The sequence below is a fragment of the Acinonyx jubatus genome, chromosome D2 (assembly GCF_027475565.1).
Source record: "Acinonyx jubatus isolate Ajub_Pintada_27869175 chromosome D2, VMU_Ajub_asm_v1.0, whole genome shotgun sequence".
NCBI lineage: Eukaryota > Metazoa > Chordata > Mammalia > Carnivora > Felidae > Acinonyx > Acinonyx jubatus.
This window is the reverse complement of record NC_069393.1, coordinates 7,753,148-7,779,888: the sequence shown is the minus strand read 5'-3', so window position 1 is coordinate 7,779,888 and position 26,741 is coordinate 7,753,148. Positions and strand designations below refer to the sequence as shown.

Sequence of the window (26,741 nt, the reverse complement as noted above, 5' to 3'; positions counted from 1 at the left end):
ACAAGAAATGACAAGTGTTGGTGAGGATACAGGGTAAAAGGAACCCTTGTGCAATGTTGGGGGAAGTGCAAACTGGTTCAGTAACTGTAGAAAACAGTATGAAGGTGCCTCAAGAAGTTAAAAATAAAATTATCATATGGTCCAGTAATTCCACTACTTGGTATTTACAAAAAAAACCCCAAAATATAATTTGAAATGATATATGTACCTCTCTGTTTATTGCAGGATTATTTATGATAGCCAAGATACTGAAGCATCTGTGATTGTTCATCCACAGATGAATGAATAAAGATGCGATACATATACACAATGGAATCTTACTCAACCTTAAAAAAGAAATCTTGTCATTTCTAACCATGTGATGGATAGAGTGTTTTATGCTAAGAGAAATAAGTCAGTCAGAGAAAAACAAATACCGTATGATTTCACTCGTATAGACTTTAAGAAACAAATGAACAAAGGAAAGAGACAAACACACACACTTTAAGAAACAAAACAAATGAACAAAGAAAAGAGAGACAGACAAACACACACACACACACACACACACACAAACAAAAGACTGACTCTTAAATACAGAGAACAAATTGGTGCTTGCCAGAGGGGATATGGATGAGGGGATGGGTGAAAAAAACTTTGCTGTAAGATAACTGTAGATTCACATGCAGTTGAAAGAATAGAGAAAAGTATTTCTGAACATTTTGTTCTTGAACTTGTCTAGTTTCTCCTAACAATAATGTTTTTAAAAATATAGAAGTGTCTCATCAAGAATATTGGCTTTGAGGGGTGCCGGGGTGGCTCCATTGGTTAAGCGTCTGACTTCAGCTCATGATCTCATGATCTCAAAATTCGTGAGTTTGAGCCCCACATCAGGCTCTGTGCTGACAGCTCGGAGCCTGGAGCCTGCTTCGGATTCTGTGTCTCCTTCTTCTCCCCATCCCCAGCTCACGCTCTGTCTCTTTCTTTCTCAAAAATAAACATTAAAAATTAAAAAAAAAAAATATATATATATATTGGCTTTGATACAATCCCCAATCTTATATTTATCCAGTTCTGCTTTTATTACATTCCACACCATGTTGTCATTTGTGTTAGTTCCTGATCCTCATCAGTGGGAAGGTCCTGTGCCACAAAGATTCCTCATATTCCCTTTTATAACTACATGCTCTTCCTTCTCTCTCCCTGCTCTCACTTCCTTAACTCTGGACAACCACTCCCTTCCATTTCTAAGCTTTAACATTTCAAAAATGTTATAAAAATGGAATCTTAGAGTATGTAAGATGCTTGGATTGATATTTTTCACTCAGCATAATTGCCTGAAGATTCATCCAAGTTGCTATATCAACAGGGCACTGCTCTTAATTGCTGAGTAATATTCTCTGCTATGGTTATACCACTGATGGTTCAATAATTCATGAGCTGAAGGACATTTGGGGTGATTCCAGTTTTGGGCTGTTACAAAAAGCTACTTTACACTAAATATTTCTGTATATTACATGTATACACAATACTGTATGTAAATATATATATGTATACATACATACATATATATACACATATATATGTGTATACACATACATATGTGTATACACACACACACACACACACATGTGTGTGAATATAGTTTTCATTTCTTTGGGATAAACTCCCAGGGGTGAAATTGTTAGGTCACGTGGTAGTATATGCTTAGTTTTTAAAGCAAGTGTCAAAATGTTTTCCAGAGTAGGGGTACCACTCTGCAAGCCATTTATGAGTGATTCAGTTTCTCTGCATCCTCACCAGCACTTGGCTATCAATATTTTTGTTGGTTTTGGTCAATCTGTATATTGATGATGCCTAATGATTATTAGTCATTTACCACAATGACTAATGATGCTATACATTTTCTCATGAGCTTACTTGCAATCTATATGCCCTCTTCGTGAAATAGCAGTTCTTGTATTTTGCCCAATTTTTAATGACGTTGTTTTGTTGTTGTTGTTTTTTTGTTTTTTACTGCCAAGCTTTGAGAGTTCTTTATGTATTTTTAGATGTTAGTCCTTCATTGGAATTATGACCTGCCAATATTTTCTGCCCCTCTAGAACGTGTCTTTTCATTTTCTCCACATGGGCATTTATAGAACGAACACAAAGTTTCTCATTTCGATGAGGTCCAGTTTATCAATGTTTTCTTTTCATGAAGTTGTGGTTTCAATGTTAAGTTTTAAAAGTCCATGATCCTCAAGATTTTTTTTCTATTTTTTCTGAAAGTTTTATGGTTTTATGTCTTACATTTCTGTCTTTGATCCACTTGGAGTTCTTTTTTTGTGTCAAGTGTGAGGTTTGGGTCAAGGCTATTTATGATTATGATTATGATTATGATTATGATTATGATTATGATTTTTCCTCCTTGGGCATCCATTTGCTTCATCCAAATGTCTTTTAAGTTGAAAAGTCCCTTCTCATTTTCTTTTCTATCAGAAACAATCTCTCTCCCTTCTAAGACACTAAAGCACAACAACTTCCTTGAACTTAGTCTTTAGGGAATACAAGTCAGAAAGGGAAGTGCCTTGTACAAAGCTTAAGCTTTCTGGGAAGTCACAAACCTCCCCTTTGGGGGAAAAAAAAACACAGGCACCACTGATTGCTTATGTGGGGAAGAATAAGGGAATATACTTCAAAAAAAATCAACATCACAGAAATCACCCCACAGACAAAATCTTTCCACATTGGCAAGTGTGTGAATTTTCCAGGAAGAATCTGTAATGTGCACCAGATTGTCAAAGATACCCACAACCACCCAATTATGTTTTGAAAATCATGGTTTTCAAGGCTCAGATGCCCGCTACAAGAACGGGGACTCCTTCCATGGACTGATTTGAAGTCAAGGTGCTTCCGGTAGAGAAGACTGAGCCAAGGATGTGGGACTCCCAGGCCCCGAAACAGTATTCTGCTCACTCAGGTTGGTAAGCTGGTTTAGTTAAGATACCTTTTCTTCCCCTCCCCAAAGCAAAGCAGGTAACAGTCTTCCAAGAGTCACCAAAATAACACAAGTGGGGGACCTCTGACCCTGCTGAGTTAGCCAGAGTGGGAGTCAATGCAGGCACCCCACTGCTCTCCTTAAACAACCCAAAGCACACGACTTGCTTTTTCTCCATTTATTTCTTTCACAAATGCAAAAGAATAAGCATTTGTGTGCAGATGCCCACATACATGGCACTATCTAAAAGGTGTACAAGAATGCAGGATGCTACCCTGGCTGAAAAGTAAATAGAAGAGATGAACAATAGGAGACACTGATCGCCAATAAAGATAATAAATGGCAGTATGTGACGAGCGTCATTATTTGTAGCAGTTAAAGACAGTCCCACCACCAGCATGGCTTCAACGAAATTACGTTCAGCTGTGTTAATGTATTACCAGACCCTGGAGACTGAGGCTTCTTCTATGAATCCTCTGCAAAATAATTAGGTTCACCAAAAAATTACTCACACAGAGCTTCTACTGACAGTTGATACCGAATAGCAGATTCAAACCGATTAGTGGAAAGAGAAGAATGTTTGACTAGCTCATACAGGCTAACAAGCTTATTGCTTCAAAATCAGAGATGGAGAGAGATTCCTTCCTTCCTTGAGGAAGACTGCTAACCTTCCTCCAAGGGCAGAATGGTAAGAGATGCTTTCTACCATGCAATTTTTGAAAAGACTGTGTTGGCCTTTCCCAGATTAACACTCACTTCTTCCTGAATGTAGTATTGAGATCTCACCAGACAGTGAATTCCTTAAAGACACAGGCTGGCTCTCATTCAAATGCCAACAACATACAAGTCCCTCAATAAGCATTCAAGGCATTGAGTGGAAGGGACTGAAAAGCAGGCCCAGGATTAAAAGGTGATTTCAGAATAAAATCCTAAGTGTTTGAGTTTATGCATTTTTCACAGTAGAATTTGGGCGTTGGCTGCAGTCTCCTCCATGCCTACGAGGGCGTTTGCCTGGGCCGCAGGTGCTAAAGCAAACTGTCAAAAGTGTTTATACAGCAACAGTGACCTCAGGAAGTACACGTCTACCCGGTGTTGAGAGTAACATTGCGTCTCCACTTGGGGGCTGAGTCTGTGACGATATGTCTATTCAAGTTGCTGTCCAAGAGAAAACAGGGATGTTTTGAGAGGATACATCAGAATAAATGCACATGAATCACCGCGAATTAAAAACAGTATAGATACTATAGAGAAGCATGTAAATAGGACTAGAGCAGGAAAACAGCAAAAATATGTCGCTGTTCTTACCTTTCACTCCACCCAAAATACAACCACAAAGTCATCTGGAAGTGAAAAAGGAGAAGCTTTCCTTTCTTTCCTTCTTTCTTTCTTTTTTTTCTTGAAAGATACTGCTAACATTCAGATTAAGTGAAGAAACAAAACAGGGCCAAGTGAAAAATCGTCTTGAATTTCATTGAGAAAATAACTGGAGTATTTTTTTATTTTTTTTTATTTTTTCAGTATATGAAATTTATTGTCAAATTGGTTTCCATACAACACCCAGTGCTCATCCCAAAAGGTGCCTTCCTCAATACCCATCACCCACCCTCCCCTCCCTCCCACCCCCCCCATCAACCTTCAGTTTGTTCTCAGTTTTTAAGAGTCTCTTATGCTTTGGCTCTCTTCCACTCTAACCTCTTTTTTTTTTTTCTTCCCCTCCTCCATGGGTTTCTGTTAAGTTTCTCAGGATCCACATAAGAGTGAAAACATGCGGTATCTGTCTTTCTCTGTACGGCTTATTTCACTTAGCATCACACTCTCCAGTTCCATCCACGTTGGTACAAAGGGCCATATTTTGTTCTTTCTCATTGCCATGTAGTACTCCATTATGTATATAAACCACAATTTCTTTAACTGGAGTATTTTTTTAATGTTTTGTTTAATTTATTTTTGAGACAGCATGAGCAGAGGAGGGGCAGAGAGAGAGGGAGACACAGAATCCGAAGCAGGCTCCAGGCTCTGAGCTGTCAGCACAGAGCCCGATGCAGGGCTCGAACTCATGACCTGAGCCAAAGTCAGATGCTTAACCCACTGAGTCACCCAGGCACCCCTGAGGATATTTCTTTTTTAATGTTGATTTTTTTAATTCTATTGTCTCTTTTTTAATTCACTTAACTTTAAGTGTATAGAACACTTCAATTATTGCTGTTGTTGTTGTTTTTAATTTTTCCTGAAATCCATTCGTTTCAATTCCTGTGAATATTTTTAATCTTTTGCCTTCAAGACCTATATTTTTTCAAATAGTGCATTCTAGCCCCGTCATTCCTTGAGCATGTGGGTTATAGACCGAGTCAGGCTGCTAAATGAGGGCAGGCTGAAATAAGGCCCTGTGCTGTCTGCAGTCTGCAGGGAGTTTAAATTTGGGGAAAAGAGTGAACCTCTCTCAAGGGAGAAGAGGCACAGAAGAGAAAATAGCTCTCCCGATATGTGTTTACTCTTTCATCAAAACTGCTTAGCAAAGCCATCCAGCTCCCATCGCCAGGCTGCAAAGGTACATACGGGTCGTGAAGGGGAACAGGTGCCTGAGAAGCCCTCATCAGATAACTTTATCTCTTTGAACATTTACGAGCACAGAAGGCAGCTTTATAAGCTTCCTCCGAGGTGGTGACCGAGGGCGTACAAACCCGGCAAGGATATTAGTCATCCGATTGTGTACACAGACATAAACCATGCATCTCTTTCCAAACCAGACTGCGAGACACTTAATTCATGGTATCAAACCCATCTCACTTCTTATCAATTATTTACAACTAAAGCTCATTAAATCACCAAAATATCATAAAAGGGGCAAGGAGGCAAAAAATATTGTCATGCATACATATGGCACAGCTTTTGCCTGCTGAGTCACATGCTGGAAAGCAAATGCAGCATTTATTTCCAGATACTGTCAGAAACAATAACTTAATTGTCCTCCACTGGCAAGTAGAAAGACAGAGCAAGCATACGCAACAGTAATGCCTGATAAAACAGAAACAGAACCACCTCTCTCTGCGGACCAAGCTCTCCCTCCCACTCTCTCCCTCTCTCCTTCTCTCCCGCTCTTCTTCCCTCTCTCCCTCCCTCGAACACACACACAAACACAAACCCTCTCCACTCCTTTGTCTCCTTTATTTTTCTCCAAAGCCCTTCTCATCACCTTGTATATTATCTGTGGGTGTATGCATATGTGGGTGCATTTAGAAATAAGTGCATTTATGTTTTCGTTGCCTCATATCCCCACTAGAATGTAACCTCCTTGAGAAAAGAGACATCGCATCTTTTTATACACTGCTATAACCCCAGCACCCAGAACATGATAGTCATTCCACAAATTGTTACTGAATGAATAAAACTACCCATGAACTACACAGCATAACCGGTTTTAACATACAAATGGTGCTTTTCAAAAAACGTTCCTCTAATAACCGGTATCCAAGTCAGAGATCCCAAATAATAATTCCCAATAATATTCCCCCAATTTTTCCACTTTAAAATTCACTAACTTAAGCACGTGGGTGGCTCAGTCAGCGTCTGACTCCTGATTTCAGCTCAGGTCATGATCTCATGGTCTAGGAGTCAGAGCCCCATGTCGGGCTCTGCAATGACAGTGTGGCGCCTACTCGGGACTCACTCTCTCCCTCTCTCTGCCTCTCCTGTGCTCATGCTCTCTCTCTCTCTCTCTCTCTCTCTCTCAAAGTAAATAAAACTCAAAGACAATTCTAAAATTCACTAACTTAAAAGTATGGCATACTTAATTCAGATAGTGCGTATTTCATGCATAAGTAAGTGTATGTGCACATGAAGGAAATGCCTTTGCTGATATTTTATTACGCTTCACATAAAAATGGACTGAATAGGATGCAATCCAGTGATAGAATCTAAGGCAGAAAATACTCCCCATGTAAAATATGTCATGCTCAAAATGAAAACCGGTAATCAGATTTCAAGCTTCCAGAATGAAAGCTTATTTTTAAGTAAATAATTAAAACACGATATTGCTCTGACAAATCCCCGTCTCTCCTTAATACATTCTCACTATCTAAAGAGTTTGGGTCAGAACTAAAAAAATTACAATTTAAAGCTGATACTCAAAGTATCCCCCTTTGACCCAAATGCTCACAACCTCTATAGATTATATTTTTACTGTTATTTAGACAACTCGCATACCTGTGACTTTAGAACCACAGGGTCTTCCTGGAAAAATCTCAAGAAATTTAAGGGGCACTTAGGTGGCTCAGTCGGTTAAGCCTCCAACTTGGGCTCAGGTTATGATCTCAGGGTTCGTGAGTTCAAGCCCTGCGTCAGGCTCTGTACTGACAGCTTGGAGCCTGCTTCGGGTTCTATGTCTCCCTCTCTCCCTGCCCTTCACACACACACACACACACACACACACACACACACACACTCTCTCTCTCTCTCTCTCTCTCTCTCTCTCTCTCTCTCTCAAAAAATAAACATAAAACAAGCTTTTTTAAAGAAATTTAAAATAAAACTATCGTGATGCTATATTTCATGAGTAATGTCAGAATTCAATCCATAAACATAAGATGAGCAAGAAGAATGAAGAAAACTATGAATTTAGTTTAGCTTGAGTAGGAGCTCATTCCCCCATTCAGTTCCACTTAACTGTATGGGCCACTGTCTGCTCTTCGTTCTAAGAGTTTTTATTAATACCCTCATGAGAATGCCTAGGTAATTACTTCCACATACAAGTCTAAATGTGAAGAGGAAACTAAAGGTAACTCCATTGGTCTCTGGTATTACAGAACCCATCCCCAAACTGCATGTTCAATTGCTATAATTATAGCTGTGTCTATTCAACAACCATCAACGGATTGGGGCACAGGCAGGACGACATATCCATTCGGGAACAAGGCACTGATGACCGACATGTTCCTAAATTACTCGAAAGTAAATGTCGCTTCTGGCCATCTCCTTACTTCCACTTCTTATGACAAATCTGGTTTGACCTTAGTTCTTTGACTTTCACAACGTGACGCGAGTACTGAGCGTAAGCAGATCACAAGTATGGCACAGAGCTGTGAGGTAAAAGAATTCTTTCACATATTTCCCTAGAATTCCTCCAGGTTTCAAGTGGCTGCCCAAAAATCAAATTATTTCCACTTCTTTTTTTTAAACGAATCAAAATATATATTCTTCGGTTATCATGATGCGTTTCTCCCCCAGTAGAGATTCAAATCAATTAAAGAGCTACTGCCTCCAGACTGAGTTGCCCTCTGCCCCCCGCCCCCTGAGCCACTGAAGAGACTGAAATGACTCTGGGTCAGAACAAAGGGGGATAAAGACATTTCTACACAATGAGAGTAACAAGACTTGAGTGCAGTGCGAATGTAAAATTTAAGAAATCATTTTTCTTGTGACATGCAACTAAACGCCCAATCTCACTATTTCATCAAGACAAGTCTAACTATCCTTCCTTAAGCAACACCCCTTAGGTTGCTGCTGCCTATTTCTGACTCATTTTCTCCCTCAAGCCATGATCTGACATCTCTTTAAATCTAATTTCACCCGCATAAACATACTGTGCACAGGGCACAAACGGATGTGTTCTTACTGACATCACTCCCTAGAAAGAGCAGTGATTTGCTGAACTGAATACATATTGAGAGTAATTTGACACAGACATTAACAACATTAACTCAAGAATGATATGAGAAAGGACAGATGTCAACATGTATGCAATGGGACAGCAGATCCAGAACAATAATAAAATATCTTTGAAATGCCCACTAGTTTTCCCTGCAGTAATAACCAGCTACCTACACAATCAGTAGAAAACCCACCCTATAAATGCCCCGTTCAAGAAAACACCTATTTAGGGGCGCGTGGGTGGCTCAGTCCGTTGAGCGGCCGACTTCGGCTCAGGTCATGATCTCGTGGTTTGTGAGTTCGAGCCCCGCGTCGGGCTCTGTGCTGACGGCTCGGGGCCTGGAGCCTGCTTTGGATTCTGTCTCCGTCTCTCTGCCCCTCCCCCATTGTGCTGTCTCAGTCTCTCTCAAATAAATAAATAAACTTAAATAAAAAACAAACACACACCTATTTAACCTACAGGTTCTCTAGTGTCCAGGAGAACTGGAAAACTGTAGTCATTGCCAGTGAGCTTAGCTGAGGAACTCTGGGGTCTCTCTGCCACTGAATATTCTCCTCGGAGGATGAAAATATTCAACTATCCAAACAAAAACTATGCTCATCCATTTCTGGCTTCTGAACCTTAGCAAGAATCAGGAGTCCTTCCTCAACCCACACCTACTCCATTCAATTCAAAGAACAGAGGATTTTCCTCGATATAGTTTAGCCTCGCTTCCTCCAAAGCCTATGCTCTACTAAGCTTTCATCCACATGCCCAGGGTCCCTCAGATTCTCCCATATCTGACTAAATCCTGCTCTTCCATCTAAATAATGATGACAGCGACAGCGAAATCTGCTGATCTCCTACTGCGCATCAGGTATTTTCCACGCATTGTCCCACTGAATCTTCCCAGCTCATACTTAAGCTGCATTTCACAGTGGAAAAAAGCAATTCTTAAAGAAATTAAGTCACCTGCACAAGTCACCCAATTAGGAAGTGGCAGAGGTGAGGCCCAAACCCAGGTGTGCGTAGCTCCAGAGCCTTAACTACCAAGCTCTCGTGTCTGTAGAAACAATAGAAGGGCTCTAAGAAGCATCACTTGCTCTAAGTGCTTCCTTTAACAAATCAGAGAATAAATTCCCCAATGACTAAGACAGGACCTCTTTTTGTTCCTAAGTTTATATAAACATATCACCGCATTTAACACACCTGCCCCCCAATCTTCCCTTGGCTTCCATGACTAACCTCCCTGGTTCTCTACCTGGCTACCATGCAGACTCTTCTTTGCCTGTCCACATCCCAAATGTCAGCATGCTCTGGGATACCACCCTTGGCCTCCTCTCTGGAGGAGAGGCCTATTCCAAGGCTTTGCGGCCTTTTTAAAGCAATGCCCCAAACTGATCAACACATCCCCCTAATTCCAGCTCTGCCCTATGTAGGACCCTCATTCCTTCAACTATCCCCTGGGCACTTGGACTTTACATCCAGGTCAAGCTCTAAGTAAATGACTCAAAAATTCCAACTTCCTGCTTAATGTCCCACGGACCCTCTGTAGTTACCAGTATCCAAACTTTACTCAAGCCTTACTATGAAAACTGAATGTCTCCTAATAATCTTTAGCACCATCTCTCTTTACTCAAGCCAGAAACAGCAGGACACCCTGGATCAAATACACTCCCTCATGCTCCACACTGGTTTATCTCTAAACCAGTCAACGTGACCTAAAATGTCTCTGTTCCAGATAGAGCTCTCCATTCTGATGGCCACCCTCCAGGTAAAGTTTCTCCCTTCCTCTTGCATGAGTGCCTACAACAGCCTTCTCCTGGTTTCCCTGATTTGGACTCTCCTCATTGGTGACCCAACCTCCTCCTGCCCGTTAAGACCTACTATTCCTTTACAAGAGACCTGAGCGTTTCACCCCCACCCCACGCTCCTTCCTAACTACCTCAGAGTAAAAGCGAGCCCATGGTAATGGTACCAAGGATCCTTCAAAAGCTGACCACACTGCTCTCTCTTGTCTGGTCTGTACCTCCGATTCCATCCTGCTCCCGGTCACTCTGGAAGAGCAGCTATTTCCACAACACTCTACATCCCTTTGAGTCTTCTGTGTTTTCTTCTGTTTGGAATTAATTCCTCAAACCAAGTGCCTTTTGAACTCCCTCTCATCTTGTAGACAAACTCTATCAACACCATCTTCTTCCCAACCTACTACCAGTGGCATTTTTCATTTAGGGAATTTTCCAGGCTGTGCATGCCACTCTTCACCATAAGCCAGGTCTTCCTGGTAAGAGAGGTACCACTACAACCGAGGCCTCAAAGTGACTTTTCCCAAGGCTAAACAGCTAGTTAAATGAGTATTAACTTTCAGGGTGCCTGGGTGCCTCAGTTGGTCGAGCATCATCTGACTCTCGATTTCGGCTCAGGTCATGATCTTGTGGATGGTGGGGTCGAGCCCTGTGTAGGGCTCTGCACCAGCTTTGGGCAGCCTGCTTGGGATTCTCTTTCTCTCTGCCCCTCCCCAACTTGCTCTCTCTCCCTCCCCACCCCTCTCTCTCTTTCCCAATAAATAAACTAAAAAAAAAAAAAAAAAAGTGAGTATTAACTTTCTAAATGTTCTCTATATCAAAGGTACAAAACTGAACATGTATTAAATAATAGTTGCCTCACTATATAGGTTCATATTATGAGAAATGTCCACTCAAAGACTTAAAAACACATAATAAACCATCCACACAACGTCTTCTCTCATAGTACTCTCATATATGTGTGTTCAACTCACTATGGATCCATTAATTCATAAAGCAAAGCACGACATTCAAACCATCCTAAATATTCTATGGTTTTGGATTATTTATGCACTTTCCCCAGTGACTCCCCAGAGGACTTCAGTCTCAGCCCAGTACCAACAAATATTACCATCAGAGAGGTGTTATAATCACATAAAATATTAGGGAGAGTGGTCAATTTTATCATGTATGTCAGTAAGTGGGAGGTAATAGGAAAAGGTCCCAAACTTTTGTGCAATTTGAGAACTCTGACTTTAAAACTGAATTTGAGACTAAACATGCCAGAAAGAAATCAAAAGTAAGGAACATGTAATGAAGTTTTAAGTAGTTTAATGTGTTCACTCCTCCCACTCAGTGTATTTTAGTCCATACTTCTGACCATGTTTTATTTATATCAAAATTTTCAGCAATTCTATCAATAGCTAATAAAAAATAAAACATAAGAGAAAAACTTCTATAGAGGCCAACACATGGATTGCTTCAGTGGACAGAGGAGTGTTAGTGGCCCATTTTCTATTAAGCGAATGGTCTTAATTTGAAAATTGTACAAGGGGGCGCCTGGGCGGCTCAGTCGGTTGAGCGTCCAACTTCAGCTCAGGTCATGATATCATGGTTTGTAAGTTCAAGCCCCCCATCAGGCTCTGTGCTGACAGCTCAGAGTCTAGAACCTGCCTCGGATTCTATGTCCCATCTCTTTGCCCCTTCCTTGCTTGTGTTCTGTCTCACTCTGTCTCTCAAAAATAAATAAATGTTAAGAAAAAAACTTTTTAAAATAATAAATTAAAAAAATAAAAATTGCATCAAGGCAAGACTCAGATACACCAGGCTTGGTACCAACCTCCGCTGCTCTTCACCGTGTTCTCCCGAAGGGACAGTGAGGCATTCATCCATGTGTCCATGCAGCAACCTGAGGACGTCACCACCAATTAGATACCCTGTAAGGATTGAAATTCAGGCACATTTGAACTGTCGTGGTCAGATGCCGATAGCCAGGCAGATCATCTGGTCCAATCTTCTATTTGCACAGACAGAGAAACAGAAGTTCAGTGAGGCTTAAGTATCTAGCCAAAATCTGCCTGCCGCCTCTGAGCGCAGGGTTCCCAAGTCCCACTGTCTGTGATGTTCCTGCTAGAAAACATGACCTCGATCCCAGAAAAGCCTCCATTCCGCATACAAACATGGAGAGGCTCAGATCTGAACCTATGTAAACGAGGATGATCAGAACCGATGCAGAGATTAACCTGACGCATAAACACTGCCGTGGTCTGGCTCTAAGTCCCCCAACCCTGGAAGGTGAGAAGCCTCCCTATTAGCCTCACTGAACAATACTCTGAGGCCAAAACAGTGGAGAAAACAACATCTAGGGAGCGAGCACATACAGCACACACAAATAAGCGAAAGGTGGCAGCACAAAAAAAAGAAAATCAATCTTAACACAAACTTCACTTTTAAATAGCAATCGAAACAAGATTCTTAAATGTCACGTATCTGCATTCCAGAATATTTTGACACAAAATGCCCTGCTTAACAATCTGCTCATTATCACAATTCCAAGGATGACTGTCAACCATGGATCAAGGACAAGCCCTCTAATTGAAGTGGAGTTTTTTTGTTTTTGTTTTTTTTGTTTTTTTTTTTTACCTTGGGCGGCTTCACTTCCTGAGCTGATTGGGGCCACGCTCCAGAGAGTCTGCTGGAAAGCGGCATCCACGTGTAAGCTGCCATTGCCGTAAGACAAATGCTGTGGGAGAGGCAAAAGAGGGCATCTCTTCAGGCTTTTCGAAAGTCTTATTACGTAAGTGCTTCTGGCAGCTCGAACTTAACACTGCCGACTTGGGAATGTCCGCTGAGAACACCTATTTCCATCCTGTCACTCAGGCATTAAGAGACTAGTAGGAAAAAAAAAGTGAGAGCTCCTATTTGACTTTAGGTATTTTTGAGCTTCATTCTAAGAGTGACTCACAGAAGCCACTAATCAGAAACACACACACAAAACTACTGAAATCAATTTATGCATTAAAACAGACCATTTTGCTTTGCAGTTCGCTGATGGACAAAACTTGACAGAGAGCGGTCACTCACCATTGAAATTATAATTAGTTTTTCTACATATCACACGGTGACAGTTTTTGGACGGTGAAATAGGTCAATTCTAAGGGACTTTCACAGGGTCCTTGGAGAACTTTTATCTGCAATTTGATATGACAGCCAGTAAGTGGCAATATTTCCTAACAGGTAGCTAACCAGCACCTTCCATTTCCTCCAAAATTCAGATACTACAAATTTCAGATTTTCCTTCTTAAAAACAGAAATGTACTAAAATAATATCATATTTCCCATTGAAGAGTCATAATATATGAGTTTTCAAATAATTAGTAAAGAAAAACAAAATTATGGGTAACCTTGCTCATTTTACTGATCACTACTTGGCTGATTCTAGAATTTCAAATACACATAGAACAACCACTTTTTCCTTAGAGTCATTTCGGGTAAACATCACCAATATTCCTGTAATGTTTCTGCAACACTTTTCCAATGCTGATGACAGCCTAAGCTTTTAAGGTCTTTAATTGTACCAGATTTTCCCCAGAAATCTGACCCTCTTCGTTAAATGAAGAACAATCACAAAGCAGTCACGGGGCGTTCCCGTGCTCCACGGGGCATTGAATATCCTAAACATACTCTCAAGTCACCGGCAAAAGCAGGTAAGTCACTATCTTTCTCTTGGGAACAAAATCAAAGAAAATTTTGACATTTGACACTTAGGTGGTCATCTTATCAATAATCTTTCGAATCAATAAGATTCAAAGTTTCCCTATCAATGCATCATACTCAGCAATAACTTGCTCTGATCTTCTCGTCTTGGCTCACCATCCGCCTTTTTACAACCTTGTCACCTCAGCCTGTCCTTTGGACACCAAATCCCAGTGGACATTCGTTACTGAATTTCTTCCCCAATATGAGACTCCTTTACTTACAGATAAATTCGTACATGCTCTGCTTCCATAACTAAGGAAGCCATATTTTCCTTCAGAGCAGTCACAGTGATGTAACTGTTCTGTGTATTTTCTTTCCCCATCTCATAAGCTATTAGACACAGGTTCACAACTGTATACCTCATATCGAGCAGCATTGTTCACTAAGCAAGAATGTGAAGAAGTCACCCAAACCTTTAAAATCAAAGTAGCATCAAACAAACAAAAAAATCTGAAGTTATTCTATGAATATTCCCATTTCAATGACCTGAGTCAAAGTAACAGCACACACACACACACACACACACACACACACACACACACACACATCCATGTGGATTTTACCAAACCATGAGAAGATGACTCAAAATACCAATGCCTATATCTTTATTTGAATTGAAGTGAAAGCTCATACCATATGATGATAAATTATCATCTGTCAACACATCACGTTTCACTGAATACGCTACGTATCAAGCACTGTGTTAAATATCAGTAGGTCACATGCTGTACCCTAAGTACACTTGTAACATGGAAGGGAAGGTAAAGTACGTGCATATTTTGAGGTAATACTTTAAGGTAAAATAAATATATGTTTCAATGTTACGTGAACTGTAATTGAAGTGGTCCAGGAATTGAAACGAGACAGCACCTTGGCCAACGTAACCAGAACAGAGCTCGCTGCACTGAGCCTTGAGGACAGACAGCACTTGCACAAGAGAGAAGGCATTCCACATGGGATGAGAGCATGAGGGGCCAGTAAGACTGCTTAGTCTGGGCCTCACATTTCTGTGTTTAGAGATGCTGTCTCCGAGTAACTTTGTACATACATCGGATTTGGGTATGTATATTAGTAAGGTTAATGTGCTAAAGTAAATATTTAAAACATGCCAACATTTTTTATGAAACAATTTACATTTTGTAAGCCAGTTTGGAGGTTTTCATTTTTAATATGCCAGAAACCTCATAAATGGAAGTAGCCTGGACCTCTTTGTTCCTCTAAGAGGCTCTGATAAGGGGAATGTTATGACACAGAGAAGGGGGTACCCAAAGGGACAGACATATGGGAACACAGGATACAGCAGAGAGTTCCATGTTGGGGGCTGAGACCATATACTTAGTAATACAGTGAGATATGGATCAGCAGATAAACAGGTACCAGAACATGGGAGCACCTTATGCTTCAGACAATAAGGAGCTGCTGGGGGCACTGGGTGGCTCAGTTGGTTAAGCCTCCGACTTCAGCTAAGGTCATGATCTCATGGTCTGTGGGTTTGAGCCCCGTGTCGGGCTCTGTGCTGACAGCTCAGAGCCAGCAACCTACTTCAGATTCTGTGTCTCTCTCTCTCTCTCTCTCTGCCCCTCCCCCCGCTCATGCACGCCCCCCGCCCCCCGTCAAAAATAAATAAACATTAAAAAAAATTAAAAAAAAATAAGGTGCTGCGAGGGGCACCTGGGTGGCTCAGTAGTTAAGCATCCGACTTCAGCTCAGGTCATGATCTCGCAGTTCATGAGTTCGAGCCCGGTGTGGGGCTCTATGCTGATAGTTCAGATCCTGGAGCCTGCTTCAGATTCTGTGTCTCCCTCTCTCTCTGCCCCTCCCCCGCATTCTCTCTCTCTCTCTCTCTCTCTCTCTCTCTCTCTCTCTCTCTCTCAAAAATAAAATAAACATTAAAAAAATAATAGTAAGGAGCTGCTGTAGTGAAAAATAATGGGAGTGGGGAGGAGGGTTAAGATGCAATTTTCAAATCCTATCTAAACCTAAAGATAAATAATACGTACGAGAGGACCATAAAAATATGAAAGTTTCAGTCTGCTGAATAAAGTCCAAAAAATGTCCTTAAGATCGTATTGCAGCACATAAACTTAATAATGCCCACTCTTCTCAAGAAAATATTCTCTGGGCATAACTATTCTGGATGTCTCTAATTAATTTTGCTGCTTAGACAGCTAAGGGAAATCTAAAGACACACAACATTGTCAGACCTGTCAGATGAAATATTCAGAAAGCAGTAACAGTTGCAATTACTGAAACTAAGACGAGTTGTCCTTAAAGCAAAACAGATGTTGTCAGAGGTTGAAAGCAAAGTTGGCCTTAGGCTGAAACATGTAACTATTCTAGAATTTACATGCTTACAGTAGCATCAACCCACCAGCAAAAGTGGAGGGGCCTGGGGCCCCCTCCACTCCTTCATGTCACCGTGACCTTTGTGTTAGTGACTCTCCAGATCGAATACACACAGGAGTCAGCTGAGGATCTTGTCCAAACATGCATATTTGAACCCAGGAAGTGTGGAGGGGCCAACCAAGGCTGCTGGCCCCAAAACGGTGTTTTGAGTAACAGGACATTGTATGATAGAATCACAAAATCTCAGAAGTAAGAGAGGATATTATAAATCATCTTATGGGAGTTCTTTTTTTTTTTTTTAATATTTACTTATTTTTGAGAGAGAGAGACACAGAGAACATGAGTAGGAGAGGGGCAGAGAGCAAGGGAGACACAGAATCTGAAGCAGGCTGCAGGTTCTGAGCTGTCAGTACAGAGCCCAACATGGGGCTCAAACCTATAAACCATGAGATCATGACCTGAGCTGAAGTTGGACATTTAACCGACTGAGCCACCCACACTCCCCTATGGGAGTTCTTAACCAAAACTCCACTTAGAGAACGTCTAGTTTTCCTTGTAATCCTGTGTATATGTTTCATGTATTTTAAAATATTGATGACAAGCGGTCAATAAGCTTCATCAGATTACCAAAGGGGTCTATGGCCCCTAAATTTTTAGGAATATCTGAATTCAACCCTTATGGGATGCATTCATTCAACACAAATAATTTCTTTCTTAAGTGTCAGGCACCTGGGTCCTGGTGAGCAACATTCTGGATACATTAGCATCCAGTGACAGGAAACACAAGTACATAAGACATGTCACCCCTCGGGCTTCATTTTCTCCTTCTGAGAAAAAATGAGGGGCACAGAATAGACACTCTTTCCGAAAGGAATATTCTATGATTCCATCATTGGAGCCACAGAGAGAGAGAAAAAAAAAAAGGCTCAAAGTAAATAAAAATGGTTGCTGCAAAATAATTAGCTTGAAAAGATTTATGATCGCTGTCCTTTTTAGTTATCAGTATTTTATGCAACTTGAGGAAATTCAGCAACTTCTTATGTAGTCAAAACACCTTGTACTTCTTATGAGAAATTCAGAGATGGGTAGGGGAATGGTGGGGAAATTCTTATGAACCCGAGAATGCCTTATTTAAGCATCTGCCGACCACTCTTTAGATTGTGGGGTTCAGCTTTGCCTAATTACTTTCAGACAATGGCAATGTTTTCATGGATCTTTAAAAAATCTGTATGTTTCTATAGGTGACCTAATTAAGAAAAAATTAGTCAAAAAATCGATGTTTCCAATGCAAGTAATCCAATCCATGGATTGAAGACTTCTGTGTGTACCAGGGTGATCTGATGTCTTTCTAAACCAATAAAAGTTGTTGTGTATGCTTTACTTTGTTCAGTTTGAAATAGATTCACAGTCAGCACTACCTACACGGCCATGTTTTCTCTATTTTAAGTTGTGTGTCTGTCTTATACTTAAGCTGCTTTGTCAATTCTTCTTAAAAGAAAAAAAGTAAACAGTTCCAATAGGGACACAGGGATTTTGTTTTTCTTCTTGGATATCCTGAAAAGAGGATGAAGGTATCATGCCATATGAGAATATGAAACAGCAAGGTGAGAAAATACCATATTTGGATGAGCGGTTTGCAACAACTTATTTCTAGAAATAAGACCCCCTATTCCTTGGAAATCATGCGCAGAGAAGCAACATACGAAGTAGAGGGCACAGCCTGGGCTGCTTGGTGTCCAACACAGCGCCCTCTTCTGTCCACGGGGCACGGCTGCAGAGGACAGGGTGAAAATCAATCGTGTAAAGTCAATTTTACCCATTAGCACCCCAGCAGTTGTAAGCTTTATTAGAGTACCTAAAGCCCAATTCAGCTTAACCATCTCTGTTAGTGGAGGAAAACTAGATCAAAGGTCCACAGGCACTAATGACTAGAAAGTTATAAAATCAACGGCTGGAAAAGTTTATTTTAAGTAGTTATTTTTAACGGATGTGTTTTCAGCCAAAGTTATTAAATTATTTACTTTTAAACACATCAGCAACTTCTCAGAATGTGAACCTGGCTTTCCACGGTAGACCTCTATTTAAAATCAGCTATATTACTCCCTTTACTCCCGCCTTCCCGACTTCTTCTTCTTCTGGTTAAGTATCTGCAGCATCGTTAGGCATTCTTCACAAGGACAAATCTCCCAAGTAAACAGTGATAGTAACTCACTAAGCAACTCTCTGGTTTGGATCAAAGAATTTCATCTTTTTAACACCCCTGTGAATTACGTTCTTTATTATCACCATATTGCAGGTGAGGAAAGTGAGGGTTTTAAGAAGTTCCGTGATTGGCCCAGGCTCATACTTACCAGATCCTACACTAATAAACAGATATTTATACACAGAGCCCATTTTTAGTTATTTAGGCGCAGTATACGGGTTATTCCAGCTGCTGCTATTCCAAAATCCTTTTGCTCCCTCACTATTTACCCTTATCACACTTTCTCCAGATTCTTGTAATCAACGACAGCAAGAGTGTGAAATAATTAACCATCCCTATGCCCTATACCCAAAACCAAAACTGTAACACATACTTACTGCCTTACAATATTCTTCTACAGTTCCCTATGTATTTGGTTCGCTTCTTCCACTAATGCTTTGAGGGCAGAAAGCAGGTGCAATGTGCCCTTGGTCTTTCCTGCAGTTTTTACGACACGCTAGGTACACAGAGATGAACACTGAAAGCACTGACTTCGTGCCCAAACAAAAGTGAAATCTGAACAGTCCGGGTGACCACTGTTTGCAGCTCGCTAAAAGCATACCAGAAAAGGAACCTGGGTGAATTGGCTAAACTGTAGCTGGAAAATAATTCGTGAATTTCATTTATCATGAGATTTATTTCTAAAGGCAAGAGAAGGTGAACCTCATGCATAATGATTATTGATACTATTCGTCTAAGTGCTTTTGAAATCATACCTTATTCACATTCATTATCTGATTGGTTCATCCTAGTAAACTTGTGTTAAATATAAGCACCAGCATTTTGCAAGTGGGAAAGCCAGAATTCAGGGAGTTCAGGGAATTAATGGCAGAAGGGATGCTAGAAGCATTGTCCCCAGTGAGATTCCGAGTTTTCTACTCCTTCAGTACCTAACAATGGCATCCTGTCAGGTAAACTCTGCTACGTCGTGGGAAGTACAAATTGTACAGCAAAAACATGCACAGTCATGTCCAAATCAAAATAAGATATGTATACATTTAAAAGCATGCAATGGGGGCGCCTGGGTGGCTCAGTCGGTGAAGCGTCCGACTTCAGCCAGGTCACGATCTCGCGGTTTGTGAGTTCGAGCCCCGCATCAGGCTCTGGGCTGATGGCTCGGAGCCTGGAGCCTGCTTCCGATTCTGTGTCTCCCTCTCTCTCTGCCCCTCCCCTGTTCATGCTCTGTCTCTGTCTCAAAAATAAATAAACGTTAAAAAAAAATGAAAAAAAAAATAAAAGCATGCAATGATTACTTTTAGCTGCTACTGGTTTCCAAGTAAAATTACAACTCCAAAGATCTATCTCCTGATCAAGATGTACAGCACCTTCACAGACACAGCATGTGCATACAGCAAGGGCTTAATAAATGCTTCTTTGACATGCTGACATGTCTGTATTACCCCAGAAGCATGGATGGTGCCCGCTTCCACCCACACTGGTCAAGAGACAAAAGGAGAGAAACACTCCAGGCCTCCCTTTGGCTGTTCAACATTAGATGTTCCACTTAATGTAACAGTCCTGTGAGTTAGACCATCACTGTTCCATCATTTCCTGGTCTTTACCATTACCTCTTTCCACAGAGCAAGTGAAACAAAACCGTTCTTCCGAGATACGTCTCAAAATTGGAACGAAATGTGTTGATAAGCACAATCTGACTCCCAACAGCCCAAAACCACCCTATTTCCATGTTCCCAGAGCAAGGGGCACCAGCTACCTTCTTGATCTTAAATCGACTGCGCAAAAAGAGTTTCTTTTCATTTATGGCAGTGGGAATACACTTTCTATAAATCAGTGTCTGCTTAACTGCTACAATGTTCCATTTCTGATTTTTATTTCTATCATCATCCACTGTGATGTTTGGAAGTTTTTTATATAAATATTCTTGGAAAGTTTATAATTTATACTTACTTTTTTTTTTCTTTAAGATTTATTTATTTATTTAAGTAATCCCTACACAGCTAGCACGGGGCTCGAACTCACAAACCCCAAGATCAAGAGCCACATGGCGCACTGACTAAGCCAGCCAGGTGCCTCTGTTGAGTTCCTTTTTCAACCTCAAAATAAAAAGAATACTTTGCACTGGCATCCTTCACACTTCCATTGATTTCACTCTTCTGAAAACTTGGGTGCAGCAAAAATACAATTTACTAAGTAAGTTAAATTAAATATATAATGGCCTCGCCACAAAAATAAAATACACCTTCAATGATACAATACAAACTTCTTTTTTCACACTCCCATTTCTAACCCCCACCCTCTGAAACCATGCCGTGTCAATGAGAGACCGGAACTGGTTTTTATTTCATCTATTTCTCCTTTGTCAACATGGCACAAGTTCCTCATATACTAATTTGCTTTCGTACATGTCAAAACAGGTAATCACAATCCCCTTAACACAGCCTTCGGTGGGCACAAAATAAAGTCCGTGGAATTTTGAATTCCTGATTAGACTGTATTTGCATGTCATTAATAAAATAACCTGAGAACAGGTGCTGTCAGTATCATGAACACACAAACTAAGGGCACAAGGGAAGCCTGTCTAAATAAACCCGGGAAGCCACACTTGCACACAGGTCACATTAGTCCCTTACTTAAAGTTATTTATAACTCATCAAAGAGAGATACAGCCTTGTCTCTAAGCAATTTCGTTAGGGAATTTGCAGTCTTGGGTTTCTGGTGAAAACTTCATGGACCCAACACCCAACACCCGACCCCTCCTGCCACACTTACCAGGTACCTCTCAGAGGACACACTGACTAAGATGAGGTCATCTCCAACGCGCACCTTTTCTCCTTCCGACCTCTGCTTGGACGCAGGATGAATAGTCCACCAACAAGCCTCACCTGCAGGACGATTGGAAAGGGGAAACACGAAGAGATGCCTCTTATTTTAAAATCGATTTTGTCTGCCAGCACCTCCAAAATGAAAGAGTCTTTCATAAAATAAGTCTTCAAGTCGGTCTCCCGATAAATAAATAAAATGGTTCTTCTCACCCAGCTTTCAGAAGTTTGAAAGTTCACTTGCAGTTTACTGCAAGTTCATCTGGTAGACCACGGAACTTCAAAGACCGAGGCCAAATTAGCTTAGGGTAAAGACATGGTCAAATGCAATGGAACCCGGTTGTGACATTCTGGGAAGTTTGGTGTCTCCCTCCCCACCCCGCCGCCCCCACACTGAGAATTGCTTACAAGGTATTTATTTACGCTACCATATGGTCAAATGTACCAGTCATGCTGGTCTTACTGCATTCCTTCTATAATCACATGTTCCTTGCTCTCTGTAATAACCTCTAGTTTTCTGGCACATGATTTTCAAAAGGACTTGGCATTTGCAATGTGACAGTTGCATTACAGCATTTTAAAAACTCTGTACTTTGGGGGGATGCTAATTAAAAGAAGATGCAAAGTGTTGTCACTGAAATGTTACTATCCTGTGCCTTGTTTTTTTATTTTACTTTTTAAAAAAAATGTTTAATATTTATTTTTGAGAGAGAGGTTGAGAGAGAGTGAGCACAGGAGGAACAGAAAGAGAGGGAGGGAGACACCGAATCCAAAGCAGGATCCAGGCTCTGAGCTGTCAGTGCAGAGCCCGATGCGGGGCTTGAACTCACGAATCATGAGATCAGGACTTGAGCTGAAGTTGGATGCTTAACCAACTGAGCCACCCAGGAGCCCCTTATTTTTTATTTTCAAATGTGGTAGTTTCTACTTAACTAAGGGTAAAATATAAGAGAATCCTACTATAGAAGGATACATCTTAAAAATATCTGGGTACACATTAACTCAAATAATTTCTTCCAGAACAACTCAAGCATAAGCCTCCTGAGCCACACATCAATCCATTCTTCAGTCCCATTAGCTAAAATATAAACTTAAGCAAACAATTCTTCAATGTGTTTAAAGTTCCTTTTAAAATCTAAATCTAAGTTCTATCCAAAATTGCAAGTAGGGTTTTAGTGATCTCTGTTATCTAATACTCATTCTGCCCCTTTGACCAGCTTTATTATTTTTCAGAACACTTATTTTTTTCTTCTTCACCAATTCCCCAATGCCAGAATAAGTTCCATAACAGCAGGGGCTTTGTGTTTTTGTTCACTGGGGTTTCCCCAGCTGCTACTAGCATATTGTAGGCACTAAATAAAAATTCACTTTGCATAAACGTGTAAATTAATCATCAAATACCACTTCTTAAGCATTCTTACAGCCAACATGTCATGTGCCCTGAGATGCTTTCCTTATATGGACCACAGTCTTACTTGAATGTCACCTTGCAGGGTTTTTTACCTTTATTCACTCAATTCACATTTTTAGGGTTGCAGGGAGTTTTTCATTCATTCACTCAAATGACAGTGTGGAAGATTTGTCAATCTGTCAAATCACTCTGTCAATCACTGCTTTAGAAGTTGGGGATACACAGTAAACAAGGAATGAAAAGTTATCTGCCTTGTGAGTTTAATTCTCACAAGGCAGGCAGACATCAAGCAATAGATATAATAATTCAGCAATTCAGATGATGTAAAAAGTACGGGAACACAGTACACCATAAAGGGATCACACACTGGCAAAGGGACTGCCTTATTTTGTTGTTTTGACGATTATATAATCATCTCAGTGTATGAAAACAAATTCTAGATTGTACATGTCTTTGACTCTTTTTGAGAGAGACAGAACTAAAGACTTTTTCATGTCAATGTTGCTGAAGTAAATTAAAATGAGGAAACATTTCAAAACTAGCAAAAATGCAGAGAAATGATCAAGCTTCTAAAAATAAAAATAATATTCCTAGTTTTGGTGCCTGGGGTTCTGGAATCTGTCATGCATGGTGATGTGTTGGTCTATGAAAAGTTAATTAGGTTGGTGAATATTTATCTTTATCCACTGGTTGTCTGTGAAAATTTTAGAAGGTGGTATTTTATTTTATTTTTTAAAATTTATTTTATTTATTTATTTTGAGGGGGAGAGGGGAGAGGGAGAGTGAGCAAGAGAATCCTAAGCAGGCTCCACACTGTCCACGCAGAGCCCAATGTGGGGCTCAAACCCACAAACTGTGAGATCATGACCTGAGCTCAAATCAAGAGTCAGTGGCTTAACTGACTGAGACATGCAGGTGCCCCTGGGAAATTATTTAAAAAGGAGGAAAGGGGAGAGGTGTGAGGGGATAGCTTGATCCCTCCCCTGAAAGAAAGTACTCAATAAGACTTGGTCTGTTTCCTTCCTTTGTTTTCTACTTGGTCTTTATTTTTATTTTTAATTCCAATTTTTCATTTAGTTCCATAAAGTTTTAATTGGTTTATTTTTAATTTAATTTTAATTTTTTTAAATTTTTAATGCATGCTCATTGTAAAAGGTAAGATAATCAAATTGTACAGAGGCACATAAAGCGTAAAGTCCTCACAGCACTGAGAACAGAAACACCAACACAGTCTATGTTCTCCTACTTTGATTCTCTCCAAGGGTAAATTGTGTTAATGTATGCATTTTCTGTTTCAAAATATAAAAATATATGTGTATTTGGACAGATATGTAGCCCTATGGACGGAGAAATGAGGCAGACTTTCATTTTTGACCTTTTTGTTGGAATCCTGACATGAAGCATGCTACATTTTTTAGACTTAAAATGTAGTAAATATTGTATTTGTATCCAAATCCCTAAGAAGAATGTTTGAGGTACAGTTTGAGTAACCAGTTAATTATGTGGGAACGACCAACCAATAGAAACAATATACACTTCCTCCTTCTACTAAAAATCTTCCTTAGAAAGTCATTCGTTTTTTTCTTGACTCCATCCATAAGAACATTTATCTAATGGATCTCCACGGCTTACAACTTCTCCCAGTCCAATCCCTGCCATGCTCTCTCTGAGCACAGCCTCACTGGGGCCCAAGGCGCTCACCTGTTGTGTCCTCTTGCAAGCCAACGTCAAAGGCCAGTTTATCAGTTGAAGACCGGGAGGTGGACAGACAGCACAGGTACTGAAAGACACAGAGTCAGTAGTTGTTGTTAAACATTTACGGTCCTGTGGGAGTTTAATTCTGACGCGTCATTTGCTATCATCAGTCTATCTCTGCTCTATCAGTCTTCTCCTTCACATCTGGATGCTTCTGTGCACAGCCCCGATTTTTCATTGTGAGGGAAAACAACACTCATATGGCATTCATTAGTAGCAATGCTCTAAGGGAGATGCAGTCCTTTTTCTCCTCACGAAAAGACTTAGGAAATGTGTTCTGTCAGTAAAAGAAAACGCATAACTGGGGATATGTTTGTACATCTCCCTTCATGTGATATTCATGATCGTAAGCAAAAGTACAACCTGATCGGACAGATATCTTTCTCCCAAACAGAAATTTGAAAACTATTCGCTCTCATCTTCTAGTTCTGGTTTCATTTTTGAAATTTTAACTCTCGGGGAACCTAGGTGGCTCAGTCGGTTGAGCGTCCGACTTTGGCTCAGCTCATGATCTCAAGGTTCGTGGATTCGAGCCCCGCGTCGGACTCTGTGCTGACAGCTCAGAGCCTGGAGCCTGCTTCGGATTCTGTGTCTCCCTCTCTCCCTGCCCTTGTCTCCCTACTTCTCTCTCTCAAAGGAATGAATGAATGAATGAACGAACGAACAAACATTAAAAAAAATTTTTTTAAATAAAATTTTCACTCTCTGAAGTTCATCTGAATTCATTTTGGTGTGCAGCATGTCACCTCCCTGAAGTGAGGTTCTATCACGTGTATACGTGTGTGTGATTCCCTATGAGTAACTGAACTCTTGCAACACCATCATCTCCTTCCATCTCCCCCCCTCCTTAAGTTTCCCTAACTGTATATGCTTGAATATAAAGTCTAGCATAATTTTTCAGTCCACCTTCCTGAACCGTACCCCAACCTCAGAAATCTTGGCAAACTGGTATAAGAATGAGGACACAAGGATGAACGTAGTATAAGGTCAAGATACACTATCATCTACGTAACAAGCGCACTGCCAGCGAGACCAGGAGCCCTGCAAAGAGTACTCAGAGACGATTCTGGGGATGGAGCAAGTCCAGACCTCTCAGAGTTACTGAACAAATAGGGCAAAGCCTAGAAAATTCCTTCTATGAAACAGGATCCACCCACCTCAGTGGGAGCCAGTAACTGTGACGAGGCGAGAGTGAATCAATTGGGACAGATGTGCTGGCACATTAAGTGGAAGTCAGCGCCATGGGGATGTAAAATGAAATTAACATGGAGATTCCAATTCTGCCTTTTGTCTACAAAACACTGGCTCCCAAAATTATAGAAAAGTTGCTTTGAGGGTCCTCAAAAATGTTCTGAGCCAGTGTAGGACTGTGAGTCTCAACTTGAGAAAGGCTGCCCATGGTGATACCTGAGGTTCATAGACTTTAGCTCTAAATATATTAAGTGTCTTCCTTTATCTTATTGAAGTCTTCTGTTACATCCTGCAATAATTACAGTACTGGGTACTATAAATATTACCATAAATTCTCTCTTCCAATAATATTCACAGCAACTATGAGGTAGGTAATATAATTATTCCACTAAATGTTCATTAAGTTCCATGAGGACAAGGATATGATCTTATTCACTACTATACCCAGCACCTAAAACAGTACCTAGCACACTTGAGAAAGTGAGTGTGAACCCAGAATGACTGACCAAGTTCTGGAATAGAATTCTTTCCATGAAGTTTTAATGCATGATGGCTGTATGCAAATAGGTTGTATTTATGTATTTATCTAGTAGCCAGCCGCTTTACTAGAGTATTTTCCTAAATTTTATTTCTTATATTGCTGTGTCAGCCAAGAGATCCAGAACCATGTTAATGTACTTTTGATTTTGTTTATTTTTTTGACTTGGTTTTGTCAAGAACCACCTTAGTGTTTGACAATTAAGATTGATGTTGGTTATTGAATTGATGTTTATATTTTATCACTGAGAAATTAATCATCAATGCTTAGTTTTTATTAGAAATGGGTGTCGAGTTTTATTAAAAACCTTTTTCAATACCTGTTAAGATGATCACAATTTTTCTTATCTG

The 26,741-nt window shown here is 40.5% G+C and overlaps 1 protein-coding gene across 7 annotated transcripts in view; it reads right to left on the bottom strand.

The window, feature by feature from the left end:
* RYR2 (ryanodine receptor 2) overlaps positions 1 to 26,741 on the bottom strand; it is a 749,501-nt gene that overhangs the window by 416,660 nt on the left and 306,100 nt on the right. For all 7 annotated transcript variants that reach the window (XM_053207799.1, XM_053207801.1, XM_053207802.1 and 4 more), the window contains 4 exons: positions 24,609 to 24,687; positions 21,447 to 21,559; positions 13,013 to 13,112; positions 12,210 to 12,306 (listed from right to left, as the gene is read on the bottom strand). In XM_053207799.1, the coding sequence (XP_053063774.1) occupies positions 12,210 to 12,306; positions 13,013 to 13,112; positions 21,447 to 21,559; positions 24,609 to 24,687 (389 nt within the window). The remainder of the gene's footprint in view (positions 1 to 12,209; positions 12,307 to 13,012; positions 13,113 to 21,446; positions 21,560 to 24,608; positions 24,688 to 26,741) is intronic.